Here is a 23,549-nt window from a genome sequence, read left to right on the forward strand (position 1 = left end):
TTATTTTAAGCATTTTAATCAAATTAGGAGTAGCTTGATCTTTAGAAGTTAAGAAAATAATTCAAGTAAACCTATAGTAGTCATCACTAACTACTAAGGTATATCTCATACCTCCTAAACTAATTACCTTAACTGGACCAAAAAGATCTATATGCAAAAGTTCTAAGCATCTTTCAGACTGAATGTTACCTTTACTTTTAAAAGTTGACTTGATATGTTTTCCATCTGGAAAGCAGATCAAACTTTATCTTTACAAAACTTCAATTTAGGAATGCCTTCAACTAGCTCTTTACAACATATAGAGTTGATAGTCTTAAAGTTTAGATGATTAAGTCTCTTATGTCAAAGCCAATTTTGATCGTTCTTAGCTATCATGCAAACGAGATTAGGTGATTTTTTTTCTAGTTGACTTTATAGACGTTACATTTCCTATACCCTGTCAACAGAGTACATCCCTGTTGATCCTTGACTATGCATACTTGCTTATGAAATTCAACAATAGATCCTATATCACACATTTGACTTATACTAACCAAGTTGAAATATAGCACGTTGTTTATGGTGAGGTTACCATGGACAATCTTACCCTTGCCCATGGTCTTACCCTTGTAGTTATCACCGAATGTGATTCTTGATCTAAATTCCTTCACAAAGTTGATTAAAAGCTTGCTATTTCCAGATATATGCCTTGAGCATCTACTGTCTAAGTACCATTTTGAATCCTCTAGGCAACTGATCTATTTAACCTGCAAATAAAGTTATTTACACCCTTTGGTTCCCACATTTAATTGGGTTCACGGATGAGTCCTTTGGGATCCATACTTGTGTTATTTTGATGGATCTTCTAGTGTTAGTCTTAATAATTCTACATGCATTAGGCTTGACATCTCTTTGTCCGCCTTTCGTTGAGTCATAATATTTTGTGGATGAGTTTTGATGATACCTCCTTGACCGATTGTCATGTTCATGTCTAGCTGATCAGCTGGTTTTCCTTCTCTAAGGATTAAGCAACTGTGACTTGTTAGTTGGCTCCACATATTTGAGTTCCTTTTTAGTTACTGACTCATCTACATCATGACTTGCTTGAGTGTTAATTGAGGTACCCTTGACAAAACTTATGGAAGGAAGTTTGTCTTTCTTGGGTTTCAACTTCTTGCATGACTTGTCTAAGTTGTTGTTGTCATAGCCTAGTCATCTGTTTGACCGCATCCCAAACTTAGTCCATGCAACAATCACATAGTTGGTTCTCTCGTTTTCCTTGGTCAATAGTTGAACTGTCTCATTGAGCTTCTCATTCTCAAAGGATGGTTAATTTGTTTTACCAGTTGTGTTATCTGGTTGAGTTGAAATGAGAAAATACAGTTTCTTGTACTCAATGACCGTGTCATTGAGTACAGTAATCAAGTCGTCTCGAGTGAAATCTTTAAAGGCAAAGTCAAATACCTCTTCATCATTGACCATGAAGCATTTGACTTCTTCATCATCACTGTCACTTGAGTCCGAATCACTTTGGGCCCACTTGTTTTTTCTTTCCTCTGCCAACATTGTTTTCTAATCCTTATTGTGATTGGATAATTTATGATCCTCCTTATGTTTCTGATCAGCTGGTTTCTTGTCGTCTCTCCTTGGCTTCCGATAGTCTGACTTGTAGTGACATAAAGTATCATAGTTAAAGCAACAAATGTTAGCCTTATAATCATTAGAGTTATTGTTGTTATTGAAAGATGAGTTATATTGATTCTTCCTCATGAATTTGTCAAACTTCTTGACAAGTAGTCCCATTGCATCTTGGCTGAACTGCTCAGTTGACTTGATTGGTGCAAGGACCGTTGGCTCCACAGAGGACACCAATGCCCTAGTTATGTTCGATGATGAAGGCTCATATTCATTTATTGGGTTCATCTCAAACTCATGAGCTTTCAGATCATCAAACATGTCGTGCAACTGCATCTTGTTGAGGTTTCTGGACTTCCTCATCACCGTTGTCTTAACATCCCAAGCACTGGGAAGAGCCTTCAATGCCTTGATTATGATTTCTTTGTTGCCATAAACCTTTCCTAAAATGGAAAGTTCATTGAAAATTCTGGTGAAACGTTCATCAAATTCGTTCATCGTTTCTCCGGGACACATTTTAATGTTATCGAACTTCTGAGTGGCAACCATGATTTTGTTCTCTCTAGTTTGTTCGTTTCCCTCATTAAGTTGAATAATCTTCTCTCATACTTCCTTGGCAGTGGAACATGCTCTTATCTTTGCAAATATGTTCTTATCTAGAGTTCTATATATGACATTCTTGGCCATGTTATCAAGGTTGTTCTTTCTTTTGTCTTTATTGATACACTCACATCTTTCTTTTTCAATCTTAATCGGGCCATCATTGATAACATACCAAATGTCATCGTCTTGTGAGGCTAAATACACATGTATAAGTAGCTTCCAATCAATGAAATCTTCATTTCGGAACATGGGGGTCTTGTTGAAGGAAGACATGATGATATTCTAATGCTTGAGAATAGAAACAGTCTGCTCTGATACCACTTGTTAGGATCGGGTACAACAATAGAGACGGGGTCTGACTATATTGAACGCTCACACACTTTGTTTAATATTAACTCTATTAGAAGTTAATATCCGTTTCTATTCTTCGCAAGTCCTCACAAACTATTGATTCGAAGTTCAAGTGCGGAACTGTTTGTTTAGACTTGATGCAGCATGAGAATGGGATTTGAAGAAAAGAATAAAAAAGACAAAAGATTTTATGGATGTTCGGAGTAAAAGCTCCTATGTCACCCTTCTTTTCAACCTTGAGAAGGATATTCACTAGAAGATTTGGTTTGAATACAACACTTGTACAAACCCAGTCGAACAACCATGACTTAGATAATGCCTATTTCCGAACTCCTAGCACACAAACACTCTTTTGACCAGAAACAAATTCTGTCAACTTACAATACTGAAAACTCACACAGAATAAACAGTATGGGATACAACTTTAACACTCTGGCAAACTTGTAAGCTTTTAGTACTTTAAGAGCTTGGATTTGAATATGGTTAAGCAAGTTGAAAGCGGTTTCAAAAAGCGGTTTTAAATTTGTGTATGAGCCGTTATTGAACTTGTGTAAAACAGTATGAACGGTTGTATGGAAGTATGTAGGGCAGTTTCAACACCCGTGTTCAAGTAGTGGAAGCGGTTTTAAAAGCAGTTGATGATTCGAAAGTTATATCACAAATTGTCCTCTATCTTCTTCTTAAATAGTCAAGCTGCAACAAACTTATTTGCTTCAGAGGACACCTGTCCTAATTTGATTGGTTGAGTTCCAGAATAGTACATCAGAGAAGATCCTCTTTTAATTTTGTCTGTATTGAATGATAATAATCCAAATATTCATTAATGGAATGTGGTATACGAGGACCGTACAACTCAGAGGATTTGAATTGACTTAGTACGTGACATTCTTTTAGATTTGGCTATGCTACTATGTCAGACTGTTCATAAAGGATGCTTGATCAGATGCGACATTTGATCAAGAATCGGGAACGTTTTTTTTTTAGGAAAACGGTTAGAACCATTTCATTAAAATCACAAAAGTGGGAGGGTTAAAAATTAAAGCTAGACAAACCCTTTCTTTGATTATGGATGACAATCAAAAGACCTTAAAAAAAATTGATTGGTATCATTCATACATTCTTAAAAAAATAGAGATTACAAACATCAAAGACTACATTCAAACTTAACTATCCCAACCTAGCATTTTCCCATTCCATATGTTTTCATTGAGAGACCTTCTTCCCCTTCCTCTACCTTTTCCCGTTTCTCTGACGATGAAAGAAGGTTGTATTGACGATGAAGATGATGATGAGTATTGTTGTTTCTCATTTTGAATTCTCTCTTTGTACAAGCCCATTTTGATTTGATAGAAAGAATTGTTTCTAAGAATTTTAGGGCTTTTATCTTTGTTATCTTCAACTTGAATTTCTGTGTTCTTGTATTCATTATTTTCGGCTTCATCTTCAGACTCCACATTGGTTTTGGAATCTTCTTTATCGGCTTCAAAATTCTCTGTTTCAGCTTTGAAATTTTGGGTATCTTCCTCTTGAGTTTACTCAACAACAACTCGAAGTTCATCTTCCATTTCCATTCCGATCCTTCGCATTATAGAAAATTTTCTCTTCCTCTTCACCTTGATTCCCTTTATTTTCTTTCTTTCACTTCTTTCCCTTTTCCCATAATCTTCTTTACTTTCCTCCTCTGCATTTTCCTCATTTTTATCTTTTTTATCACTATCATTGACTTCCACAATATCCTCCTCCATTCTTGATTCTTCTATTTTATTTTCCTTCTTTTCTGCTTCCTGGGCTTTCATGATTTTCTGTTCTTCTTCAATTGCTTTGAACATTTAGTACTAATATGTTGGAAAGTATTGTAGAAAGCACACCTGTTTGGCCTCCATTCATATGAAATTTCTATTACTATGGGCTTTCCCTTCCTATCAATAACTGTCATGTTCTTTGGCAGTGTACTTTGAGGACGCACTTCAATGCTTATTCTAATAAAAGTAAGGTGCTCTCTTCCCTCTGTAATTAGGTCCATATATAATGGTTTCCCCAATAGACTAGCAAAATGACTTAGAGCTTCTGCATTATACATGTGTGCTGAGATGTTCTTAAGTTTGAACCGTATTATGGTTGTTTCCTTGGCTTACTTAGAAGGCTCAATTCTTCAGACCATCTCTCAAACTTCATACAATTAGATCCAATATAAGTATGCCCAATTTTCAGAATATTATCCAAGTTCGTTCCCTTTTGAATTGTAGAAAATAGAGATCATGGATGTGTGCAGAAACCTTCTCCAGTCCTTTCTGCTCTCATTGTTTCATTAGTGATTCCTTAGTGTTTGGGAAAGATACACGGTTTTTCTTATGTAGTTCCCAACAACTACATTTTCCCATTCTTTGATGCATTTCTCCTCCATTTCAGTGGGTAATTTAAATTCAAAAGGAGAGTTGAGAATCTCAACTTTTGTTTTAAACTCACCCAAGTAAATTTGACCTTTTTATGCATGATCTTCTGATTTTTTTTCTGCATTCTTTTTCCAGACTTCATTTACCTTCTAGTTGGAATTGCTCCTAATAGTATAGCTCTTTGATTTGGGGACTTCATTAGCTCCCTCATTGTTTCCACTGATTAGTTTACTATCTTTTAGTATTCTTCCTTCTTCAGTAGGTTTTAATCTTAAAGATATTGTATATTTAATTGGATGGTTGTTTGATGTATTTTTTCATTGTTGAGAACAATCTCTCATTTCTTTGCATGCATCAGTAGTTTTGTGATTTGATTTTTAAGTCCAGAGAGGTTTTCTCTTTCATTATACCCAACCTTCCATATTCCTTCATTTTCCCCCCTATTTTTCTACTACACTTTCTTCGGAATTTATGTCAGTAATTGGTACTTTACCTTTGCTGCATTCCTACTTTTCATGGATAATTTTTCAGCAATCTTATCGATTTCTTTTTCAGTTACCTTCCTTACTCCTTCCATCACAAATTCTCTGACTTCCTTATTCTTATTGCTTTTCTTTCTTCCTATTTTGATAAATAGTAAAACATAACAACAAAACAGAGCAATAATAGAATAGGGTACACTAAAAACCCTAACTATTATAGAACATAATAAACTAGAAACTCTAACCTTCCAACCAAGTTGTGCAGATGAATGAACGACCTAGTTATTAGAGTCGATACCATGTTGTTCGTGCAAATTGTGCCGATTGTGCCGATCGTGTCGATTGTGCCTGTGAACTGGGAACGCTTGTATAGTATCAAAATGGTAAAATACCGGACACGTCCTGATATAATACCAAACTGGTAAAATAACGGAAGACTTGGGTATAGAACCGAGGGTGAGATAATAACCGGAAACGCTTATCCATAAACCAATGTGAATATAAAAATCGGAAACTCACAAACAACTGGACACACCTTTATATATAAAATACCGATTTGGAGAAATACCGAATTGGATATAAAAACCTGAGACGTTTATCCAGAAACCGATTTGGATAAACTACCAGACGCGTCTTGATAAGATACCGAAGTCATAAAAAAAAGGACGCGCTCCTTTAAAAAACCGATCTCATATAATACTGGACGCGCATCTTCATATAATACTGAACTTTATATAATACTGGTCTTGATTAAAAAACCGATCTCGTTTAGTCTTGGCTTTAAGGTTGAGTTGAGGCATGATAAAAAAAATAGCATGTGATAATTTATTTTTTATAATAGTTATTTCATTTAAATTATAATTATTTTTATATTATTTAAATATTTTTTTTTAATAATAATAATAATATAAATAAGTTATATTATAGCTTAAATTATGAAATAAGATGTGAGTAATGGATTTAAGAATTATGTATTAAAGAAATCAATATACAATTTCAAATATTATGATAAATCAAGAAATTAATATAGATTATTTTAATTTGATAATATCTAATATATTTAAATATATTACATTTTATTTAAAATTAAGTAGGTATATTGAGGGCTCCAAAACCATCGGTTTAGTGGTTACAATACCGATGGTGTTTAATTGATCGCTATAAAGGCTCAAATACCGACGGATTTTTAAGTGTTCATTATTATATTCTAAACACCTACAACTATTGTTCTGGGCGGCATTGATATACTATATACTAACGATTTTTGTTCATGTCTGCATTTGCGTCTCTATTGAAGATTTTTACTAGTACTTGCACCAATAATTAAAAGCTTGACTTTCTACAATTGTATTGTCTGCCTTATGACAGTAACTCGAATCAAGGGAAGACTTGAAGTCTTATAGTCTTAATGTATATCACTAGATTCACAAGATGTACAAATGTTGTTTCAGAAGCAACTAGCTGATGAGTGACTTTGTCATGTAGAGGCTCTCCAACTTCAACTATAACCCATCAGTCTTCTCCTCCTCTAAGACCTTGATGATGACATTATTTGCAAGACACTAAATAATTTTTTGAATGTATATTATCCTTTAGAATTGTCATCTCAACGGTTATTTTTGTGTATACTGACAACTTTAGTGCCCCTTCAATAAACGACGTTGTTTCATTAGAGCCCGTATCATGATTTAACATAAACTGAAAATGTTTCTCTCCGTAAACTAGTCGATCTTAATGTTGACTATTGTCATATCTCTTAATATAAAACAAGAAATTGAAAAATCCAAAGCTCTGATACTTGTTTGTTAGAATGGATTGCGAGATATGGCATAAATAATAAAGAAAAAATATAGATCTAACATGATTCACCAAGATAGAACTTGGTTACGACCACTTAAAAGAGAAAACATTATTGAGGATATTAGAACAATGATTACATCATTATAATATAAGTTTATGACACGAGTTTATATAACACTCGGTCTCCCAAAATCCTGATAGATACATAACTGGTACAAAAGTGATGCTCTTAAAGGCAAATACTTCAGCTTTCTAAAAAAACTCGGTAACATATATAGAATCTTAATATAAATTAAGAGAAATGATAGGGAGAGGGAATTTGAGTTAGATAATGAGAGTGGGAATGACGTAACACAATCTGATTTGCTGAAAAAATAATAAACTTTATATCTTTTCTCTCCCTCCTGATACTTATTCATTTTTAACCAATAACATGATGACACGTCATTCCCTCTCCCATTACCTCCACCAATTTTCCTCTCCCTATCACTCCTCATATTAAAAAATGAGTGATAGAAGGAGAGAAATTATGGGAGAGAATGAGAGAGAAAATGACGTAATATCCCTTTATTGGTTGGATAAAGGAAAAAGTATGAGAAAAGAGATAAAATATTTTATTTTTTTAGTCAATCAAATTACGGCACGTCATTCTCTTTCACTGCATTTTCATTTCCTCCTCCAAATTTTCTCTCTCTATCATTTCTCTATATAAAATCCTAACATATATAGAGTCGGATTGACCCATTAAAAAAGCTCAAATATTTAACCTAAGGATTTTATTATTTTGTTGGTTATGTTTTTAAAGTGCTCCCACCATTGAAAATGAGTGCATTTGTAAAATGTTTTTTTAGGTATCAAGGAGGCAAACGAGCAAATGTGGCGAGATATTCGAACTAATTTGCACAACATCACCAAACGGGGAGAAAGTCTTGATTACCTTATAAAATCGGAAAAACATTTTAACATTCTAGTATTTATTAGGTCAAAGTCACAAAAATAATCTAAGATAACACAGGAAGGATAGATAAATTCACTTATGTATTTCTTAACATTCTAATTAATTGCTTAATTATGTTTAATATTTAATAACGTAAAATTTTCTTTTGATCAACTAATACAATTATATCGTTAAATGAAAATATTATAAGTAACTTTTCAAATAATAAAAAAACTACCAAAATTAAAAAAAATAAAATGTCAACCACAACAAAATTCAACTTTATCTGCACGTTATGTCTATTAATGTACGTATTGTAAGATGTCAACGAAAATGTTTGACAACTTGTCACAATTGGATATTATTATTATTATACATTTGATGAATAATATAAATGGCTGTCATGAAATTTCCAGTTTTAGAAGAATAAGCAATCTTTACAGTTTGTTATTACAATTTGTGTAACCCGGATTGAAAATTAGTAAGAGAATATTTTCTATTCTATTTTTTTTTACATATTCTTAGTATGGAATAGAGTAATTAATTTTAGATTTATTTGAATTAAATCCTAATAATATGTGTAAGAAATTAAAACTATGATTCTTTAATTATCTCTTCCCTTAGAAATGTGATGAATTTTTTAATTGATGAGTACGTCAAATTAGTTTTTTATCTATGTTGATGGGACGCAAAGAGGAATTGATCGTACCTCAAATGGGGACCATAACGTTATAAAATACCCATAATCTTAGTTCTTTTAGTTTGAACATTTCTAATTTAGCCCGTTCATAAAATTAGAAAGTTCACTTAGGTATCCTCACTTTATATTCATGACAAATACACCTATAAACCTATAAACTTGATTTCATATTAGATCACATTATTTTTTCTTAATTAAAATATGACATTTGCACAATTATTTATTATAATAGTAACCCATAAATTTCAACAATCTCCCACTAGATCACGTTTTACAAAAAATAAATGTAATAACCATAATGCGCCCGAAGTTTTGTGTCATCTCATTCGTATGTTGTATAAACAATTTTTATCAATTATTTATATCAATATAGGACCAAAGAGCTCGCCGTTGTATTAAATCACAAATATACCCAACAATGATAACATAAATCAATACAATTAACTGACAAATCATATCATGAAAGTGAGAAATGAAAATTTCATGCACGGTGATCTTTTCATGCCAATATTTAATTGGTCTTACTTAAGTGAGATCAAACTTTTAACATTATTGTACAAAATATCTTTAAATATTATCATAACTGAAAAACGTAAGTGTATACACAAATACTTTAAAGTCATAGAACAATAATGTAATATAAACTCCCACTTAAGCTAAAGATCCTCAAATACTAAAATATCCATGTGAGTAGTGTGCTCATGAAAGACCTTGGGTACCAATCCTTTTGTAAGAGGATTTGCTAACATGGAATTTGTTCCTATATGTTCTATGCTTAATTGTCTATTTTGTACCCTTATTTAACAACAAAGAATTTAATGTCAATAAATTTTGACTTTGTTGTACTCCTGTTGTTATTGGAATACAATACGACTGATCTATTGTCACAGTACAATTTTAGTGGTATTTCAATTCCTTCCATAATACGCATCCCTTTGACAAAATTTCTTGTCCATAAACCATGATTTAATGCCTCATAAAATGCTATAAATTTAGCTACCATGGTAAAAAAACTACAAGTGTATGTTTAAAACTTTTTCAGGATATAGCTCCTCCAGCTAATAGATAAACATAGCCTGAATAGATATTTTACTATCTTGACATCCCAAAAAATCAGAATCATAATACCCAATGATCTCAAACTTATTTGACCTATTATATATGAGCATGCAATCTATTATTTTCTTTAAGTATCTCATAACTCTTTTGGATGATAAGTATCTCATAACCCTTGCCTCAAAAGGACATCCCCAAATATGAAAATACTTTAAACTAAGTTTACGACTAGTCCAAATATCATATGGTGTTTTAGTAGTTGATTTAGTTGGTACTCTATTTAAAATATAGGCTACAGTCTTTAATGGCTCTCCCCATAGGGATTCTAGTAAAGTCGAACGACTAATCATACTCCTTACCATGTCCTTAAGAATGCGATTACGTCTTTCAACCACACCATTCATTCTAGGTGAATCAGGCATGGTGTATTGTAGGACAATCCCACACTCCTCTAGGTATCTGGCAAAAGGTCTTAGATATTGTTCACCTGAACCGTCATATCTACCGTAATATTCACCACCACGGTCAGATTTGACTTTCTTTATTCTTTTATTGAGTTGGTTTTCAACTTCAATTTTAAATGATTTAAACACATTCAATATTTGTGATTTTTCATGAATTATAAATATGTATGCATATCTAGAGTAGTCATCTATAAATGATACAAAGTATTGTTGACCATTCCATGAAGATGTAGGAAATGGCCCACAAATGTCTGTATGTATCAACTCTAAGACGTCAATTTCCCTTATTGCACATAATTTCGTTCTTTTAGTTTGTTTGCCTTTAATGTATTCAATACATACACTAAAGTCTGAAAAATCAATTTTATCTAAAATTCCTTCAGAAACAAGTCTTTCAACTCTATTTCTAGAGATATGTCTTAATCGCTTGTGCCATAAGGAACTTGAATTTTCAATATTTATTTTACGCTTAATACCATGTGATTCCACATTCAAGGTTTCATTATAAGAAGAAATTGTTTCAAGCAAATAAAGATTATCATAAGCTATAAGTGAATTGGTTCCAACAACTTTAGAATTAACAGATAAAGTTAAATTTTCATTTCTAATCAAATAAATTTTGATATCCCTATTTGTCCATACAAAAAACAAAAATCAAATTATGTCTAAATGATGGTACAACAAAAGTATCCATTAAATCTAAATAGTAACCAATACTTAATCAAAATAAAAAATGCCTTATTGCTTCCACTTCTATCGATTTCCCATCTCCCACATAAATGCGTCTTTCAGCATCAATTGGTCTTCGGTAATTCAGGAAACTCTGCAATGAAACACTTATATTAGTAGTAGCACCAGAGTCTAACCACCAAGTGTTTATTAGTACTGAAGCTAAATTAACTTCCGAACAAACTAAGTTATGAAATGTACCTTTCTTAGCACGCCAAATAAGGTACTTAGGACATTCTTTCTTTTGATGTCCATCTTTCTTACAAAAGAAACAACTCTTATCAATTTTAACTTGAGATTGATCTTGAGATCGTTTCTTTTGTACTTGAAATTTATCTTTAGCAGCCTCATTTTTCCTCTTAATACCCCTTTCTTTAGAGGTGCTTTCTAAATGAATACTTCCAGTCTTGTTTTGCTTCAATCTCTCTTCCTCTTGTACACAAAATGAAATTAGCTCATTAAGAGACCATTTCTCCCTTTGATAGCTATAACTGACTTAAAATTGACTAAATTGAACAGGAAAAGATATAAGCACCAAGTGCACGAGTAAGTCTTCAAACATCTCGAGTTTGAGTGCTTTCAACTTAGAAGCAACATTAGACATCTCCATGATGTAATCCTTTATGTTTTCCTTGCCTTTAAACTTCATTGAAATTAGTCTCTTTAAAAGAGTGCTAGTTTCTGCTTTATCATTTTTTTTCAAATTACTTTTCGATTTTGGCAAGGAAATCTTTGGCATTGGTTATCTCATCAGACACCGCACCCCTAAAAGCCTCAAGTATGCCACGCTTTATGATCATAAGACTCAAACGATTAAAACGTTCCCACTTCTCATATATTCTCTTATCATGAGAGTTACTATCATCCGTAGTATGAGTGGGCTCATCCATTCTAAACGAAAAATCGATATCCATGCATCCAAGAACAATAAGAATGCTCTCTTTCCAATCCTTAAAGTTACTTCCATTAAGGATCGGAATCGAATTAGCATTAGAAGATACAGTAGCAACAACTGTACTCATAAATAAAAAAGCAAAATAATAAATTATATTAATAACATGCTCATGACTATAATATTAAGTAACAATTAAATTTAAATTATGATTGATCCTATCTCAAAATACTTAACACAATATTAATATTAAGTGTTTGGAAAGTAATATTAATTGCTAATAGTTTTTTGTTGTAATGATCAAACATTAATAAAAAGACATGTCAAATAATTAAATCTATCTTTGGATAGATTAATTATTCCAATAAATACGACTTTATAATTATTACATGTTTATCATCACAAGTATTTATGTAATTCGGTCAATTAATTATCAATCTTTGGATCAAATAATATAATCACATGAATTACACAATACTAACATTCAAAATTTTATTGAATCATTTTTAACAAAAATTGTCACTTTGGTGATTATTTGTATCAATAAATACAATTCAATTAATGAACTATAATATCATTAATTTAAATTTAAATATCATATATATTATTGTATATAACCCAAATCAATAATATATAATTTTCTGAATAAACATGTAATTTTGTTTTGATAAATGACATGTAGTTTAATTTAATTTTATTGTGAAATAAAATAATATTATACATAATAAATTATATATATTTATAAATTCCTCAATTCTCTCTTAAATTTATAATATATTATATCAATCATTAACGAGAATATAAATAGGTAATTTTGACTTAGGAGAAAATATTAATATCCCTAAATTTTATCAACAAACAATTTCTTTATGTTTTAACCATAAATCTTTATATTTTACACCAAATTTACTTGAAATTATCACAAATTAATATATATATATATATATATATATTCCTAATAACATGCTTTTCTCAAGTAATTAAATTTGTTTATTATATCCCGATATAATTTCTCACATAAATCTATATATTATAACCCGATATAATTTCTCACATAATTAAATTAGGATGACTCTGATACCAATTATTAGATTTATCTGAATTAAATCCTAATAATATGTGTGAGAAATTCAAACTACGATTAGCTGAAGCGTACCTGTACTCATCTCTCTTTATTTAGAATTTAAAGATTCTTTAATCTTTTCTTCCTTTAGAATTGGGATGGATCTTCCAATTGATGAGTACGTCAAATTTTGTTTTTTTTCTCTCTATTGATGGGGATGGGGCGCAAAGAGAAAAATGAATCGTAAATCAATTGCGGACCATACATTTACAAAATAACCATAATGTTTGTTATTTTGGTTTGAAAATTTATATTTAACCCCTTCATAAAATTAGAAAGTTCACTTAGGAATCCTCACTTTATATTCATGAAGAATACACTCATAAGCCTATAAACTTGATTTCACATTAGATCACATTATTTTGGCTTAATTAAAAGATGACATTTGCACAATAATTTATTATAATAGTGACCCATAAATTCCAACATACCACCCTTCCAATAATTAATAAATTTGTGATGTTTTTTGTTAAAGATTTTCCGTACAAGTGAATACAGTATTCTTCACGAAAATTCTATAACTAATTAAAGACAGAACTACAGTATGGATAAGATATAACATAATTTCCTAAGTTTATATATCTTTTTAATTTAATTAATTTTCTAAATACCAAAAATAGGAAAAACCTATAATCTACCTATTTCATCTCATAAAATTTCCAAAAAATTTCAAGATAATCACAATATTTTTTCAACCCCACCCTGTAACCTTCGAAAAAATCTTTTCCCGAAAAATCTCGAGATTCGAGAAATTTTACCATTGGTTTACATGAATAAAATAAAATAATTAATTTTAATAAAACTTTAAATAATCCTTTAGATTTGAAATAATCAAATAAAAATTTGATTAACAAATTTTTTAATTAAATTAATAAAAAACAATTTGTTTAAGAGATTTTTTATTTGATAAATAGTCGCCAATTGATTTATAGTTTAAAATCAATAAAAGATATACATATAGAAACATATTTTTGACCAAAGTCTTTTTTAGTTCGTAGTTTGGTGATACTCGGAAAAGGATTTTGCGCTATATCTTTCGTACCAATTAAAAAACGATTTCTACTTCATAATATCTTAGCTTTTGGAAAATTGATTGTATAATATTTTATTTAACCAATTGTTCTTCCGGTCCAAGACATGCAAATATCTTCGTGTATTTAAATTGTAAAAACACTATTTAAATGTTGATACCTATAACTGATGACATTAATTGAAGAGGAATGTACCTGAAGAATATATAGTTTTAAAGACATTAGGGTTTAAAATAAATTTCAAATAGTAATTCATAAAAATATTTTTTTATGAAAATATTCAAAAAAATATTTTGAAATCATTTTTTTTAGATTTTAGAAAATGGATATTCTCGGTCGGGATGCTTAAATCCTCGATCGGACCCCCTCGGTCGGGGTGCCACGGTCCTTAGTCGAACTTCCTCGGTCGATGTTAAACCTAGGCTATGTTTCTTGGTCCTCAAGAACAACAAACTATTGGTTCTGCGATTTTGTTTGGGGCTTGAATCCTTTGATCCAAGGGCATGAAAAACTTCATAGAGTTCTCATGATCATTTTGAACATCATCCCGATGTATCATTCGATCGGGAAAAGGTTCCATTTAAACCAAACTGTTTTATGGCTAAAAACGAGTTTCTAATTTTTGGGCATTATTGAAGTGTAAGGATTTTGTCAATAATTGAATGAAACCTAAATATGAACACTAACGATTCGTTTTGACCAATTAAAAAACTGAAAATTTATTTTTTTATGTAAATTTTGGTTTTGATCAAACTTGATCGTGTTAGATTGGAACTGATCTAAATATGTTACCAACATCATTAAAAAATGTTGGGAATCTTTCTGGATTGCTGTGCTTGAGTAGTAACTTAAGAATAGAAAACCCGATTTTGAAATTTTCAAATTCAAATTTAGGTTTTTATGATTTAAGTTGAATGATTGGGTTTTGCTACAACAGAAAGCTCATAAATGATCCTAGGATCGTTTTCCAATTAAGAAATCAAACAACTAGACAGTATATGAAACTAGCAAAACTGAAATATAATAACTAGACAGCTTGATTCATTGCTTGAGAGTGTATCTCTTCCCTTTGGTTTGCTCAAAGGAGGCTATTTATAGCCTCCCAAGGTCGGTTCATCAATCATGTGGGATAGATTAAGTCAAATAACCATTGATGGCATTTTGTCTATTTTCCGACCAATTGCTAATATATGCTATGATGACGCATCCTAATATAGGGGAAATGATCACTAGATTAGGTGATCACTTCACCTTTTGAACAAAGTCAAAAGGTGGAGAAACAACAAAGTTCCATCTTTGAAAAATAAAAAATTATTGACGTTCTTATTTTTTTGTCGTCGCAAGGAACATAAAGGCGTAAGGTGAAACGACTTCGTTTTGAGTTTCCGCATTTATGAACACGTCTTCCATTGTAGCGGGCAATGCGGCGTGTTCCTAGGTGTTGTATGAAAATCCAACGCTCATCTGAAGGCTGTGGCTTCTACTGCAACGGTTCTTCCGAATTTTGGCCACACAGGATCTCATACGATATTTAGCCTTGGAGCTTGTTTGAAATTGATTTTTTCAATCATTTTTTCTCCATTTTCAACATAAAAAATATTTGTAATAAATGTTATATTTATTTTGAAATTTTTAAAAATATTTTTAAGGTTTAATAAATAATTTATTTGGAATAAAATGGATACAACATTCATCCTAAATTATTCATTTTAATTCCCATTAATTTTCTTAAAATTAATTTGGGATAAGACATGCACGAGGAAACATACTAGGTCCAGACATAGTAAGAATTGACAGACTAAGAGCTCTTTCTATATTCTATGGGTGGTGGTGCATGGCCATTCCTAGTTGGTGGAGCAATTTGTCTGGTTAATTCTGTTAACGAATGAGACCTCATCCTACTAAATATCTATGTGGAGGTGCCACTCTGCACCTAGATTCTTTGAGAAACTATGGCCTTTTAGACCATAGAAATTTGAGGCAATAACAGGTCTGTGATGCCCTTATATGTTCTGGGTCGCACGCACGCTACACTGATGTATTCAATGAGTCTATAGCCTTGGCCGATAGGCCCGGATAATATTTGAAATTTCATCGTGATGGGGATAAATCATTGCAATTGTTGGTCTTGTGAGGAATTCCTAGTAAGCGCGAGTAATCAACTCGTGTTAACTACGTCCCTACCATTTCTACCCACCGCTCGTCACTCCTACCAATTGAATAGTCGGGTGAAGTGTTCAGATCGCGGTGACGTGGACGGTTCACCGCTCGAGACGTCGTGAGAAGTCTACTAAACTTTATCATTTAGAGGAAGGAGAAGTTGTAACAAGGTTTCCGTAGGTGAACTTGCGGAGTGATCATTGTTGAAAACTATTTCAAATAATCAGCGAACATGTTAAAAAAATGGGTTGTGTTGTGATTGACCTTGGTCAGTCTATTCCTTTCATGTGATTGGGGTGCATGTTTTGTATCATATTTTGGGTACGATTATATGTTCCTCCAACTCATAAACAAAACCCCGACGTAAACCGCCAAGGAATGTTAAAAATACTTCCCATGCTAGACCAATTTATTTGGGAATATGTGTTGATGTTAGTTTTCCATAAAAATAACAACTCTCGACAACAGATATCTCGGCTCTCGCATCGATGAAGAATGTTGAAAAATTAAATACTTGGTGTAATTGTAGAATCCCGTGACCATCGAGTTTTTGAACGCAAGTTGTGCATAAGGCCATTAGGTTGAGGGCACGTCTGCTTGGGCGTCTCGCTTTGTGTTGCCCCGTTTTATCTCATTTTCTTTTAATTGGAGGGGATGAGTGTTTTGGGACGTATAATGGCCTCTTGTGCATTTTATGGAGCAGTTTTCCGAAATAGAAGTCCATATGTTAGGACACACGGTTAGTGGTGGTTGAGAAAGTGTTTCGATCCTGTGTTACTTCTTTTGGATTTATTGACCCTTGGTGCTTCTTTTATGGTGTATCGATTGCGACCCCATGTCATGAAGGATTACCCACTGAGTTTATGAAATTTAATTTGCGGAGGAAAAGAAACTAACAAGGATTCCCTTAGTAACGACGAACGTACCGGGAACATCCCAGCTTGAAAATCGAACGATTTCGTCGTTCGAATTGTAGTCTGGAGAAGTGTCCTCAACGGTGAACCAGACCCAAGTCCCCTGGAAGGGGGCACTAAAGAGTGTGAGAGCCCTGTCGTGTTCGGATCTTATCGTACCACGAGGCGCTGTCATCGAGTCGGGTTGTTTGGGAATACAGACCCAATCGGTAGGTAAATTCCGTCTAAGGCTAAATATTAACGAGATATCAATAGTAAACAAGTACCGCGAGGGAGAGATGAAATGGACTTTTAGAAGAGAGTCAATGTGAAACATCCCTAAATCTAAATACGGTCTAGAATAGAGATGGGTGGAACCTAATCATGCTTGAACATATAAAATACAGAAAACAATCACAAAAGCGGAAGCTAATTAAAGGGTGTATGTTTCATTTAAAAGACAAGTACTATAAACATAGGCAATTGATGCCAAAAGTTGCTACAAAAATTTCGGTCTTTTACTACAAATATTGTCCAGCAGTTTTGATCCATACAAAATACTCGATCTTTTCAACAAAATACAATCATACAGAATGAGTTTCACAAAATACAAAAGTGTTTATCAATTGTCCCTCCTTCCACACTCATTCTTGTAGATTGCTTCCATTCCAAAAGTCTCTTCAACTAGTCTATAACATTAAGGTTGGGTACCTACACCACACAAGCATAGTGCGTCTAATAATTCAATAAGCATTTTAAGAGTTTCAAAACAATAGTTTAAAATGATTTCCTTTCTATACAAAGAGTAACATATGCATAAAAAGATTATAAAATATTTATGTGGGTTTTAAAAGTATTTCATCATGTGAAGGTACAGTAACATCGTCAGCACATAATTTGACCTTAAACCCTTTAAAGATGATCCTGAAGAGGAGGAATCCATATATTTTGAGCACATATTTGGAAGAGAACTTTTCGGAGTCAATCTCTAGAGTCCATAACCTTTTTAGACACATATCAGAGTGGAGAGATATTCTTAGAGCTCATCTCCAAAAGTCGGTCCCATATTATACAACCAATATTTTGGAATCGGACTACCATAGCATCTTGTCTATCCGTCATCCCATAACAATCCATCAATTCATACATTGGTATAGTTTCACCATGATTATATAAAAACAGAACATGTTTTGGAAAATAGAGCCATGCAAGGAAAATCAGATAATCCTTTGGAAAACATGAACATGCAAAGAGAACATATCATTTTTTTAGAAAATCAAACTATGATTCTATAAAAACACCTAATACTTTGGAAGCATGTTGATCAATCATGTTTATCATTAAACTCATGTACATGCAATAAAATCATGCTTTAAAAATAACATGCATCATTTATAGAAAATACATGGATTATATATTGCATGTGTGGGTTTCTAAAAACGGTTTAAGAAAAGATGATTGCCTTATATTCCTAAAGCTGCTAAGGATGGATGATCTCCAATGGCTTCTAAGGTTTGTTGTACTTCAAGGGCTTCTAAGGATGCTGCTTCTATTTATTTGTAATGAGAGAAAGTGGCATTACTAATGGAATGAATCAATTGTGAGTATTATATAGTCTAAGTCATGGTAAGTGAAAAGAACAAGTGTCATTATAAATTACCAATTATTGATAGTTGGGGGACATGTGTTATTTAGAACATACTGATTATTGACAGTTGGAAGACATGTGTCCTTAGACTTACTAATTTAACAACTAAAAGACATGTGTCTTTACTAATTTTTATACATGGATAAGACATGAGAATAGGCATGAGTTGTCAAGTAAACTATGAGCTGGCATGGTAAAGCAGGGAAAAACTATGAGCAGAAGTCTAATTATTAAAGGAACATGTTCAAAGGGTCCTTGGTCAAACTCTCGGTCCTAATAAAAATTCTTGGTCATGGGTCTCGAAATTCCTAGGTCCCAATTTCTTCGGTCTTGGGTAGAATTATCCTCGGTCCTTGACTTCTGTCAGAACCGAAGATTCTTGGTCAGAAAGTGATTTTAGGATGTGACAATTCTACCCTAATAATAAAAAATTTTGACCTCGAAATTAGACTTACTAAATAATTATGGATAATCTCGTTGCATGTCCTGCTCTATTTCCCAAGTTGCCTCATCACTTGAATGTTTACTTCGAAGAACTCTAACCATTTTTATCTATTTGTTTCTCAGCTTCTTAGGTTGTATGGAAATGATCTATATTGGGAATTCTTCATAGGCTAAACTAGGTGTCCACTTCACTTCTTCATGTTGAATGACATGGGTTGGATTGGGAATATATTTCCTCAAGTTGGACACATGGAAAATATTGTGAACTGTATCTAGATTTGGAGGAAGAGCTAGTCTATAAGCCACATCTCCAATCTCGTCAAGGATTTCAAAGGGACCAATATATCTGAGATTTAATTTGTATTTCTTCCCAAATCTAATGATTCCTTTATAGGGAGATACCTTGAGGAAAACGTGGTCACCTCTATCAAAATTCAAATCCCGACGCTTCTTGTCGACATAACTTTTCTGTCTGGGTTGTGTTGTTAACAACTTTTCCCTGATCTTGCTTACAAGAGACACTGTATTAGTCATTATTTTTGGCTTAATGACAACTCTCTCACCCACTTCATTCCAATATAGGGGAGTCCTACATTTCTTCCCATACAAAGCCTCAAAAGATGCCATTCAAATTGAAGACTAGGAATTTGTTGTTGTAAGAAAATTTGATCAACGGTAATCTTGGTTCCCAGTTCCCTTCATAATCGATTAAATAAGCCCGCAACAGATCTTCTAAAGTCTGTATCACATGCTCAGATTGGCCATCTGTTTGTGGATAAAAGGTAGTACTGAATGATAGCTTGGTGCCTAGACCCTTGTATAAACTTTACCATAAATGTGAGGTGAAACGAGGATCTCTTTCTGATACTATTCTTGTTGGGATGCCATGCAGTCGAACAATTTATTGTAGGTACAACTTTGTATATTGGGTTATGAGAAACTTGTTCGAACTAGTAGAAATTGAGCCAATTTTGTGAGATGGTCTACTATGACCCATATATCATTCATCTTTCGTAGGGTATGGGGTAACCCAACTACAAAATCCATTGAGATGTCCTCCCATTTCCAAACTGGTATGGGTAATGGGCATAGCAATTATTAGGGCCTTTGATGCTCAATCTTCACTTACTGGCAAGTTAAGCACTCACTAACATATTTCATGATGTCCTTCTTCATTCATGGCCACTAGTATAACATTTGCAGGTCCTTAAACATCTTGGTACTTCCTGGATGAACAAAGTAGGGAATTGTATGTGCCTCAACCAATAATTCTTGCCTCAATGAATCCACAGAAAGTACACATAGTCTGTCCTTATGATACACCAATTCGTTCTTAGTTGTATATAATGATGTGCCTTTCTTCTCATCCCTTTGTCTCCAAAGAGATAGTTGGGGATCTTGAGCTTGACCTAATCGGATTCTATTAATTAAATCTGGTACAATTGCCAAGGTTGCAAGGATACACTCATGCTTTGGATCTAACACCACCAGGTTAAGCCTTTCAAATTCCAGAACTAAGCTTGGTTGTGCAATGATCTTATTTTGCGTGCTTGTTTTACGACTTAAAGCATCTACTACCACATTGGCTTTCCCTGGTTGATATACAGTTTCGCAGTCATAGTCTTTAACCAACTCTAGCCATCACCTTTGCCTCATGTTGAACTCCTTCTGTTTGAACAGGTACTTCAAGCTTTGATGATCTGTGAAGATTTGACACTTTTATCCATAAAGATAATGCCTCAAAATCTTCAAGGAAAACACAACTGCGGCTAATTCCAAGTCATGTGTGGGATAGTTTTTCTGGTGGTTCTTCAGCTGCCTTGAAGCATAAGCTACAACATTCTGATTTTCTATTAACACAACACCAAAACATGCTTTGAGGCATCGATGAACATTGTAAAGTTTCCTACCTTAGTTGGAATTGTAAGCACAAGAATAATTATCAAACTATTTTTTAATGCTTCAAAGCTGCCTGCGCATTCTTCAGTCCATACGAACTTCACATCTTTTTGGTTCAAGGTGGTGACAGGCAATGCAATCTTGGAGAATCCCTTGATGAACCTTCTGTAATATCCGACCAGACCTAGAAAGCTTCTTACCTCAGTCACACTGGTTGGTGCTGCCTAGTTCTTCACTACTTCCACTTTAGCAGGATGAACTTCAATACCCTTGGCTGAAATAATATGGCACAAGAAAGCAAATTGACTCATCCAGAACTCACACTTGCATAATTTTTCAAAAAGATGATTCTTTTTTAATACTTGCAAAACTAATGCTATGTGTTGTTGATGATCCTCCTCTGTTCGAGAGTAGATTATGATATCGTCTATGAAGACCACTACAAACTGATTTAAGTAGGGGTAAAAGACCCTATTCATCAGCTCCATAAATACAACTGGTGCATTAGTCAACCCAAAAGTCATCACTAGAAACTCGTAGTGCCCATAGCGAGTTTTCAACGTTGTCTTCTTCACATCTTAATCCTGAATGTGTATTTGATGATAGCATTACCTTAGATCTATCTTAGAGAAGACCAAAGCCCATTTTAGTTGGTCGAATAGGTCATCAATCCTGAGCAAAGGATATTTATTCTTGATCATCACCTTGTTCAGCTCACGATAATCTATATATAGATGTTGAGACCCATCCTTCTTCTTTACAAGAAGCTTTAGTTCTCCCCATGGGGACACACTTGGGTGGATGAAACCTTTTCTTAAATAGTCTTGTAGTTGATCTTTCAGTTCCTTCTATTCTGCGGGTGCTAACCGATAAGGTGCTTTTGAAATTGGAAGAGTTCCAACCTTCAACGTGATGCCAAACTCCACCTCTCTTACTGGTGGTAGGCCATTAATTTTCTCAGGGAATACAATAGGGAAATCCCTTACCACTTTGATGTCCTCCACTTTTGGTTGTTAATCTCCTAACATTGCATAAGAAGTAGTCAACACTCCTGGAACTCATGACTGAAAAAGTTGTTGATATTTAAGTGAATGATTAAATTGAGGTGTTACTCTGAACTGAATGGTCTTTCCATCTTGATCGATTAATGATACTGTCTTTTTCTTACAATCAATTTGTTCCTCATGAAGGGTTATCTAGTCCATTCCTAAAATGACATCAAAACCATCCATTTCTACTACCACAAGATTTACTAGCATCTTGTGCTTTTGAATTTGTGCCTTGCAAGCTTTAACATACTTATTGGTATTCAAACTATGCATGATGATAGATCAATTCTATATACATACAATCCTAGTTTCATCAGGTTTCATACCAAATTTTTGCACAAAATATGCAGAAACAAAATATAGAATCAATTCTATATACATACAATCCTAGTTTCATCAGCTCCAGTATCTATTAAGGTATTGTCTAAAGTATTGGCAATTAATAGATTACTCGTAATGATGGTTGACTTCAGGTCTGCCTCTTCTTACGTCATTACAAACACCCTTCCTAGAACAATGTCATTCTTCTGTGGACAATCCCTATGATAGTGCCCTTGCTTCTTGCATATAAAGTAGAAATTGGATCCATGCAAGCATTCCCCCTAATGGATCCTCCCACAACGAGTACAAGTTGGGATTGACCCATAGGATGATTTGGCCGACGATGCTAGCTTAGCAGATTGTATTCTCCTTTGTTGATGTTGTTGTTGTGGCCGTTGGGAATATCGATTCAGGTTTGTGTTCCTTGATTAGTGTGGTGGAGCAGATTGATTATAAGACTGATGAAGGGGCCTCTTAGAATTTTGTCCTTGAAAATATCTTCCTAAATAACTATTTCTCTTATCTTGTGACTCTTTCATAATATCATCACTATCTTTTTGTACTATAAGTGCCTTCTCAATTGTTTCCCGCATTGTAGTCACTCCACTCAGACGAACATCCCTACGGATGGTAGCATTGAGCCCCTCCATGAAATGATTTAGCTCCGTAGCAGCACTCCCTAGGATCATATGAGCAAAATATCTTCCCCGTTCATCTTTACATACTCTGCCACACAAGATTCTCCTTGTTGAATATCCAGAAACTCATGAGCTAGTTTATTTCTTGTGTTCATAGTGAAGTATTTACCATAAAAAGTATCTTTGAGTTCATCCCAAGTCACCTTAGAAAAATCTAAGGCAACCTTTGCTCCTTGCCACCAAATGCGTGCATCATCCTTAAACATGAATGTTGCACACCGAACTCTATCCACATTACTAATTTGCATGAATTCAAAGATAG

The 23,549-nt window shown here is 33.4% G+C and overlaps 1 protein-coding gene across 1 annotated transcript; it reads right to left on the reverse strand.

Moving 5' to 3' along the window:
- Window positions 1-20,505: 20,505 nt before the first annotated feature.
- Window positions 20,506-23,278, reverse strand: LOC124914272. The gene is made up of 2 exons (XM_047454781.1): window positions 23,101-23,278; window positions 20,506-20,912 (listed from the first exon to the last, which is right to left on the reverse strand). Exons 1-2 carry the CDS (start codon window positions 23,276-23,278, stop codon window positions 20,506-20,508), a joined length of 585 nt encoding a protein of 194 aa, XP_047310737.1.
- Window positions 23,279-23,549: the final 271 nt, after the last annotated feature.

Source organism: Impatiens glandulifera, chromosome 9, assembly GCF_907164915.1.
Source record: "Impatiens glandulifera chromosome 9, dImpGla2.1, whole genome shotgun sequence".
NCBI classification, from domain to species: domain Eukaryota; kingdom Viridiplantae; phylum Streptophyta; class Magnoliopsida; order Ericales; family Balsaminaceae; genus Impatiens; species Impatiens glandulifera.